This window comes from Mya arenaria, chromosome 17 (assembly GCF_026914265.1).
Source record: "Mya arenaria isolate MELC-2E11 chromosome 17, ASM2691426v1".
Taxonomy (NCBI): Eukaryota; Metazoa; Mollusca; class Bivalvia; order Myida; family Myidae; genus Mya; species Mya arenaria.
Genome location: NC_069138.1, coordinates 26,037,479 through 26,046,990, shown reverse-complemented (window position 1 = coordinate 26,046,990; position 9,512 = coordinate 26,037,479). Strand labels below are relative to the sequence as shown.

The window sequence follows — 9,512 nt, the reverse complement described above, 5'->3', positions numbered from 1 at the left end:
ATCCTAAGAGAGTTCCCTCTTTCATGGTAACGACTCCTTGTTACAATTCAATTACCCTAAAGGTATTGTCTGTAAATAATCCAAGTAATCCAGTAAATTCCTAAATAAACACTTTCCAATAGACTGAACATGGAAAAAATGTCGTCCAATCAAAAATTCAACTTCGAGAAATGTTTCGGCCCTAATTGAGCTTAATGTAAAACTTTTTCAACGACATCACTCATGACGTTACACAAGTACCTGTTATTGAGGTTATTTTGAACTAATGCTTTTGCATTTTCGGGACATTTAACAGCTTTTTAAACACGACAGTTATTCATGGTGTGTAAGTTTATGCAAAGATAGCGATAATACACCCTTTATTAGGTCGTTACTATATGCAAAGGCTACGCACTCGGGCTGTTAAACATTTTGCGGGTCTTTGCAGATGGTAACGACCTAAAAAGGTGTTTTAAACTTATAATAGTTATAATCTGAGTACATAAAATACTCTCCCCTTAAACTACCGATAATGAGCGATGTCATGTCATTTTTTTAATTTGATATTCTATGATATTTCACAATTCCCTAAATTCCGAGAACATCCGATTATAATCATATCATTTAATTCAGCAAAATATACGAGAAAGTATAACAGCATCTGTCTTGTAATAAGTCTGCAGTGCTTACCGACTTACGGTGCTAGGTTACCGGTAAGCGCATATGCCAACATCGATGGTCGCGGTAAAGACATAAAACTATGCCGAAAACCACAGAAATTGTGACAACGACTGTCAGATCATATAATGTATGTTTGTGGAGATGTAAGTTTCTTCTTTAGAGCACAACACACATTAGTTGTCTTTATCTAGACGACATGTTATCTTGTCATGCAAATGATAATATGTCTTAACTTTATCGTTTAAGCATTAATATTGTGATCAAAACTGATATTTTAACAAGAAATTGTTATTAAACAAATATCAAGTAAGTTTTTGTGTAAAAAGATCCCAGACAACCCAATCAACAATTTCTTGTGGTTTCTTAATGGTTTATATATTACGATTGAGAAAGATATTCAATAAAATAGTGAAAATAGTGAAATAAATTTATTTCCTTATTTCAAAAATGCAAATGCTTTCTTAAAAAAGCTGCGATCACCCGAGCGCCACAAGACAATAGACAATAAGACATTGTTGAAAGAGTAGTTTTAACTTTTTGCCACAAAGATATTTCAAAGAAAATGCAAACGCTTTTTGTTTGTTTATCTATTTAAATGTTATTTCATATCATTTGCTAAACTCCTAGTCTACACATCATCATTTGTAACGAATGAATGTTTTATGCTTACTAATTATTGAACCTCTGAACACAACAAAGAAATGATGTTTTAAAACGATTCCTTCACCGGTAAAGGCTCCTAAACACATTAATGCTTATTTTTTGAAAAGGTGTGCATTGAAACATAGGTAGATTCATATATATAATGATCTAGTTTTTTTTCGTATCCATAGTCTCACAGTTAAATCAGATTAACACAATGTCAACCGAAAAGCAAACAGCACAGATTTAGTATATATTGCATTATCATTATCTACCGCTTGAGTACCGCGATCTAGTGGAGCGAACACCCAGCTACAGAGTAGTAATGCAAAGGTTTTAGAAGCATTGCGTTTCGTTCGGTCATCGCGTAGGTAGTGCGTATTCCATTTATCGGGATTCAGAGTTGCTCTGAACATTGACGGAAGACAACCGGTATATACGTGCTCCGATAAGGTTCTGAGACGCTCAGAGCATCGGCATCGACCTTGGTTTGCCGAGTCTAGGATAGATTGATAGATGATCAGGCCCGTGAATCTTTGAGCTGCACATTTTGCTTTGAACGCAGTGAACTGCTGAAACTAAAGTTACGGGCACGGCTGACCCGATATATACCCAAAGACCATAGGACTCGGCAGCTTTACAGCATAGATCCAGCCATAGATACTGACAATAACAAACCTTTCACATTGTTCCAATGTTTTTAATATGTTTAGTACACAAACGGTGTTAATGATGTGAAACACTAGTTATCAATGTTTCTTCGCGTTCAAATCGGCCAAGTAACCTTAGAATATAAAGGAAACTTATTTTGTGGTTTATAACCTTAATGTTGTAGTTACCGCTTTTAGAAATGTCATTGAACACATGGGTTAAATAGGTCTATCTCATACCATTTTCCTTCTGTTTCGTTATATCCATGCAGTTAATTACTTTCTGCATTTCATGAGCAAAGCGATTAGCGTACCTAATATAAACAGACCAATCAAAACTAGTACAACAATCAAAACAGTTTTGTTTGTCATCATAAATATCACTAAATAGACCAAAGCAGTCGAAGTGGGTACACATATAAGCACTTTAGGTTGTCCAAAGCAAACGGCTGCATAAGAGAGGTAAACAACACAGGATATCATCGCCAGATTGATTGACAGGCGGGGTGGACCGCCTTTTAAGTGTTGTGATTGGATAACACCGGATAAAAATACGATGACACCGATGTAGCAAATAGCAACTGAAAATGAAAACAAAACAGTATGTTGATAATATCTAAATTTTCGAACTCTTTATTATTTTACACAATGATCTAGTCGCGTGATCATCTGAAAAATATGCCCATACCTATACATGGGCTAGTGTTAAACTGTCTGTTTGAGGTTTGAAAAGTATTGCACTGATAATATATATTTATAGTTGGAAAATATTTTCGCCTGGTGTTTGTTTAAAGCTAATTGGAAAACTAAAGTATATTACCTGCAAGTAAAACAACAAATCCATTGCATAACTGACGTGCAGCTGGCTTATACGAATAGTCATCTTTTTGTTGGCTTATTGTTACCAGTAAAATAGTTATACCGTGTAAGACAATATATGTGATCTGTAGACCGGAAGCCGCTTTGATGACCAAATGTGATTCTGAAACAAGTGGATAAAAGTGGATATAAATGAATTAGAATTCGTTATTAACATATTTCTCGAAATCATTGCAATTATAAGGCTTTGATTTTTCTACATGTTAAATACTAAAGAGTTTCTACGCTACAGAAAAAATCATACAAGTGCTAAAGAGTTTTAATGAAGGTATCTGTCACCAAAATCTTACTGAAATCTGATGAAAGACAGTCAGACAATAATAAACACTCGCTTTGGTTGGAATTGCGATTCTCCTCAGTAAAATTGCAGCATTTAAATAGACCAACCGCTATTTTATTCGTTTCACCCCAGGCCCAATATGGCAGTACAACACTGGATATTGCGATGCTCATCGAACAAAGTGGAAGGGAGAGGTGCATTAACAACTGAAAACATTGCAAAGCAATCTTGGAACATACTTTTAAATGCAGTCTTACACGTATTTTTATTTGTTATTAGCATTTATCAAGCTTATTTTGTAGTTCTGTAAGAAATCAAATCTTTACCAAGAAACTTGTGCGTCAAAATATAAAGGTATTTTGAAGAAGGTTAAAAATATGACAAACCTGCACCGAACATATTTCATAACAACACTGTCCTAGTAATGCAAACCCTGTATATATTCCGGCCCCTAGAAATGACAATCCTGTATTTATTCCTTTTCCACATTCACAAACAGCATCTCCAATTCCACCATCACAAGAGACCTTATCTCCGCAATCGTGCATGCAAATACCGCAACTTTGCGCGCAGTCATCCATACAAATTTGTCCTCTGATGCATCCGTTTCTGCACGTATTCCCTATGCATAGACAGCATGCTGAACAACACGCTCCAAAATCATAGTGGGTTGCCGCTCGTGTACAACATAGATAGCAAATTTCTCTCTCTTCGTCAGGATTCGTAGTCAGCTCCTTATCTGCACCAACAAAAGTTTGATACCCAGCTTTAGCACATGAATAAGTTATTTTTGCGTGTTTTTTATTGCAAAGGAGTTGTATATTGTGCCAATGAATTATGAAAGTGAGGTAATAAGCAAAGTGTGATCGTGCGACAATTTTCCCTAGCTATCTAGCTGCGCATACAGGCCTACCCTCTGTTGTATCCCATCCCTTTGATCTAGCTGCGCATAAAGGCCTACCCTCTGTTGTATCCAACCCCTTTGATCTAGCTGCGCATACAGGCATACCCTCTGTTGTATCCAATCCCTTTGATCTAGCTGTGCATAACTGTATCCAAAGTCCCTTTGTATTGACAACATGTTTGTGGACACCTTCCCACATAGGTATATCCCAAAAATCGCTTTTAATTTAAAAAAAATAAAGCTTTGATTTACGATAAAATCTTTGGACAAAACGGTGGGTCTAGCAAATAGGATGTGGGGAATACCCTTTAAATTGAACATACGGCATGTATTGAATAGTGACAGACTACTTATAAGTATAAATATTGTACAAAATACAATTTTTATCAACAAGATATGGAAACTTTTGTTAAATGTAATGTAATAATTATATAAAGTTGATACATGGATGTTCGCTATCAACATTTAAATGAAGAGTTTGTGGCTGGAAGCTTGCCATATGAATATTTTAATCGGTATGGAAACAAATAAATGTAAATGTGTTGTTTTTATCGTACTCAGTCTAAAATTGTTATTAATCTATTGCATATGTAACCACAGATTATCGTATGTTTGAGTTTGTACATCATTTGAAGTGTTTCCTTCATACATAATTATAGGACAGAACGGACGAAAATAATTTTAAGACTAGAACTATATAATATCATACACAGTTTCTCATCAACATAAAGATGTTATATATAATATAAACATATAAACAACAAAATACGTAAGAAGAGAATTACAATTTTCGATAACAGGGGGTCCAACGTGTTTTGTGTTTGACGAGTTTTAAGTGAGGGAAATTGTGTGAAGCCGAATAAAATGGCGGCGTTGGAAGGAATTTTGGTGTTTCAGGAAGGTATTTTCACCTGGTAATTACGTTATATCACCTTTTTCGCAATATAAATACGCCTACCAAGATACCACACGTGTAAGAATCTGATATAATAGGCCGTATAATACCCATGTAGCAATGAAAAATAGCTAAAATAGGTAAAAGAATGGTAAACTTGTACTGTAAACACAGTTTCAAGTCACTCAATTTCCTATTTTCACTTTGTAAACAATTAATCGTTCAGCTTATACATTCAATAACTTTTTTGTTAAGGCCTCTAGAAACATAGGCTAAAAGCCGAGAGACGCTAACACGCGTGGTCTCCGGGCAAGGGTATTTATTTTGCGAAAAAGGTGATATAACGTACTTGCCAGGTGAAAATACCTTCCTGAAACACCAAAATTCCTTCCAACGCCTCTATTTTATTCGGCTTCACACAATTCGCCTCACTTAATATTCGGCAAACACAAAACACGTTGGACCCCTGGATAATTGAATTACTTTTCTCCACTAACATTACAATTGAAATAAATTGCATTATGTTTTAACCCTACAACTTTACTTACTTGCAACAAAAGAGGGGTCTTGGTGCAGCAGAGGTGTGGTCTGAAGAAAACATTTTACAGTTCTGCAGTAAATCCACGAATCAAAGATCACAATACAGTACAATATGTTATACATGTTAAGTTAAATCTAAAGAAAAACACTGTTCACTTTAAAAAAAAAAAAATGTTATTTATTAAATCTGCTTATTTCGTACTTATTTCAATTATATTTAATTCATATTTACCTCTGATGTATAATTCGAACTGTGTGATTGTTGACTATGCCCTGAAATATTTATTGTTTCGAGATTTACAGGCACAGATCTGAAATCTAATGGCAAAGTTAATAATACAATGGACACTTCAGGTGATTAATTCTCGAAGAAATATTGTTTAAAATTCTGAATTAATAGATCCACTGTACAGAAATGTCAATTCTGCATGCCTGGTGAAACCAAACTATTTGCGAATCATATTAAACGTATTGAATATTGAAAATGAATAGGTAGAATTAATTGAAAAAGATACAAGTTAAAGGACTGTTAAATAGGTCACTTCAGTACAATTTCATTGAAAAAAGAACAACGTTTCAAACTGCATTAACGTTATCTATAAGTATTTTCGGCAATTTATTGTATACAATAGTAAATAGCAAGCGATGGCTTATCAACATGGTAACAGATTTATATGAGGACACTAGGCATAACTTAAGTAACGTTACTAACAATGGCTCGATTAAATGACAAGCATATGTTTACATCCAACACCCTTACTTCAATATTTATGCAAAAAGCTACAGAAACATGCCCAGTAACAAAAAGTTTAAACATAAGCCCGGTTTAGTGGCAATGGGCAAACGCCAAAGACATAGAACACAAAATTACAAACAAGAAACCTAGAACAGCACAAAACTCTACAAACAGCACAGTGCATAAATACTATACATATAAAAAATACTTGGTATTTTTATCAAGAATTGTTAGGTACCGCCTTGGAACGGTCAGTAAAATGTAAATTTACTGGGGCTTTAAACCAGTTTATGTGCACAACCCTCACTCTTATCCTAACAATCCTTAATAAAGATAAAACGCAAAAGGTAAATCTTATCAAAGTATGCATTAACTTAAGGACACTTATCAATAAAACAAATAATAATAAACGAAAAGGTTAACCCCAAGTACTTCTATGATTAGAGATCCGAACTCTATCTGCAGACGGAGGGAAGCAATTCAGAGCACCTAATGCAAATACTTTTCAAAGATACAATGCAGCCATCGTTAGAAACTAAAAACATCACACACAGTCTGCTTTATAAAATAAAAAGTTTAAAACTGTGTGATCACAAACATCTGCAAAACATGAATCAATTTGGAGAAAGATTATTAGGTTCTATGCAATTAATTAAATACTTAGCAAGTAAACTATTCATAACAATATGGTATAAAGAATAAGTAAATAATACAACAATATGCAACACTGAAGACTATTTATAGTAATTTGTTATTGCAGGAACCTCAAACAACCTCGATCACATTCAAGCTTGCCGCCCTCATATCCCCACTCAAGTTACGCCCCATCTAACATAAAACATCCTTAACCGCCCATGTAATCAACAAAGCATGTTAACCACATGCGTTAATAATGAAACTTTTATTAGGCGTTACTATGAATGTAAAGTATTAAACTAGAATGAAATCAAAACATGATATTTAGCCAAAGTAGGTTAAAATAAATGCACAGCGAAGTTACCCACGAGAAATCCAAAACGTTATATTAGTCAGACAATGTATGTATACCAGTTCTGAAGGAGCAACTTAACCTTTACAAATATACGGTACGAGAAACAAATAAAGAAGGACATTTAAACTTCATTCGTTAAGAGATAAACAGTCTAATGTTACTTTAAATGCATGGTTATTAAAACAGTTTGCTACTGTTAGGATAACATGTAATGTGATCAATTCAATTTATATAAGGATATAGTTGAACGATAAAATGAGGTGTAAGAAAACCAGGGCATGTTAAGAAACATGATTAATAAACGAAGTTTTATACGCTGTGATCCCTCCACAGCAGGCGTTAAGAAACATGATTCAAGTTGTATACGCTGTGTCAGTGAGCCCTCCACAACAGTCGTTAAGAAACATGATTCAAGTTTTATACGCGATGTCAGCGATCCCTCCACAGCAGGCGTTAAGAAACATGATTCAAGTTTTATACGCGGTGTCAGTGATCCCTCAACAGCAGGCGTTTAATAAGAGCAATTTTGAAAATGTATAATTATTTTTGAAATATATATTCAAACGACGCGTGTAGGCAGGATTGACAATGTATGAAGAGCCATACAATACCATTGTACCCTTATTTAGGTCGATGGGCTTGAATCGACTGCGGGGATTGACATTTAAGTTACTTAAGATAAAAGCATAAGCAGCCTTGCTACTTCTTGAAGTACCTGATATGATGCGACCTGCCACACAGTCATCGTTTCTGCAATCAACAACAATTCGATCTGTTGACGGCATTCTCCCCGGTACCTCCCCATCACAAACATCTTTGTTAAGAAAATATACATCTAATACGTGTATATACATATATCAACCAGCATCGGCCAGACAGAAATCTAAAACAGGGGAATTAAATATTGACTTGCTTTTGATGTTGTTAGTATTCTCATAGTTCGTAGACTAAGTCCAATAGTATTTATTGAGATAACCCTAGTCATGCTGAAGGCCTTTTTTACACTTACGTTTTAGAATAATACTGTGATTACTCTGCTTGTTTCTCGTTAAGTGTCTTCTTGCGCCTTGACATTGTGCATTTAAAGAGGGTTATCGTTTAAATTCTGGCTACTGAACTGGTCTCTGTAGTGCTCATTGTACTACCAGTATGGTCTGAATAAGCATGCGTGTATGATCCATATTATATTAATATCTGTTTCAACGAAGAGGATTGAACACCCTCTTAATAAATGTTCTGTTATGTTCTGTTTACGAATATCTTTACATACCTGTTTTGCTTCCTTGTCCGCCCATAATCCCAATTAAACCTTAGAACAACGCTTTAAACCACTGTAGTATTAAATCCATGCATGCAAAACACTGATCTGTTTCATTGCAATCGTAAACCTTTTATGGTCGATATGAACACGTAGTATATTCTATTATGCACATACAGCTATAATTAAAAATGGGAAACCAATCGTCACTAGGCCAGACTTAATCTAGTTTGTGTTTCCCTCCTACAGCCGAGGTAGAATGAGTGTGGTACGAGAACGCTGAAAAGATTCGTGGTTTATAAGATTATTTGTGAATATTGTTTTATATACACTGAGTCAGAAAAATCCATTCCGAAGTAGGTCAGAGCAAAAAAAATAGCCATGGTTCTGCAGAAGCTTTAAAACCAAATGGAAATATCATGTCACTTGTATCACTAAAATAACCCTAGTCGGGCGGTCGTGAAGGGGAAACATTTAATATTTTATTTAGGCCCCACACATTAAATGCATAAGTCATGTTTCCCGCGTTCAGCTTCATTGACCAACCCTGCATTATCGATATGAATTATTTCTAAAATGTTTATATCGAGTTACAGTTTAAACCCTTATTTTACTTCAAACAGTACAAATGATTTAAGAATCATACTTTATGAAGAATGTAAACAGGTTATACTAGACCGAATAGCTAAGATAAGCAATCCTTTGTTCGCAGTTAATGTGGGAATATGTCATATCATCAAAATGTAATATTTGAATGCGTGCCGGCTGTACGTTCATTTATCGCTCAAATACATATTTCTCCTCAATTACCTTATCTTATGATTAGAACCAATGAAAATGGTTTAATGTTTCACAAGGGCTATTCAAATAATCAACTATCATTATGTTCATTGGTTTAAAAACTTAATAACTTCAATAAATGGCCTTATTTACGGGGGCTTATACTGACGATGCCAAACAGCTGAACCTTTGTCTTAAGACTGATCGCAATGCTCGGAGGACAACGCATTCACCAAGTAATAGGCCTCATTACAGTTTCCAGGCGCCATCTCTTTTTACCAGACATTAGCACTGTAA

General features: G+C 34.9%; 1 protein-coding gene across 7 annotated transcripts; it reads right to left on the bottom strand.

Moving 5' to 3' along the window:
- Positions 1-1,992: 1,992 nt before the first annotated feature.
- Positions 1,993-8,577, bottom strand: LOC128224402 (uncharacterized). Of its 7 annotated transcripts, none has more exons than XM_052934229.1 (9): positions 8,448-8,550; positions 7,893-7,991; positions 5,683-5,723; positions 5,459-5,498; positions 4,025-4,233; positions 3,498-3,850; positions 3,122-3,317; positions 2,773-2,934; positions 1,993-2,533 (listed from the first exon to the last, which is right to left on the bottom strand). In XM_052934229.1, the coding sequence occupies exons 5-9, from the start codon at positions 4,212-4,214 to the stop codon at positions 2,229-2,231; spliced, it is 1,206 nt and encodes a 401-aa protein (XP_052790189.1). In that variant the 5' UTR covers positions 4,215-4,233; positions 5,459-5,498; positions 5,683-5,723; positions 7,893-7,991; positions 8,448-8,550; the 3' UTR covers positions 1,993-2,228. The 7 variants fall into 7 exon arrangements, 6 of the variants coding, with proteins under 6 accessions (XP_052790189.1, XP_052790191.1, XP_052790190.1 ...); XM_052934231.1 differs by having other exon boundaries at positions 4,073-4,233; XR_008259470.1 differs by lacking the exon at positions 4,025-4,233 and having other exon boundaries at positions 3,219-3,317; positions 5,683-5,768.
- Positions 8,578-9,512: the final 935 nt, after the last annotated feature.

Coding starts and splice junctions, on each gene's coding strand:
- LOC128224402 (XM_052934227.1), bottom strand. CDS start 8,472: ATGGGCGGACAAGGAAGCAAAACAG. Junction 3,318..3,497: donor ATGAAATATGTTCGGTGCAG/GTTTGTCATATT, acceptor CAATGTTTTCAG/TTGTTAATGCACCTCTCCCT. Junction 2,935..3,121: donor CTGTCTTTCATCAGATTTCA/GTAAGATTTTGG, acceptor CACTTGTTTCAG/AATCACATTTGGTCATCAAA.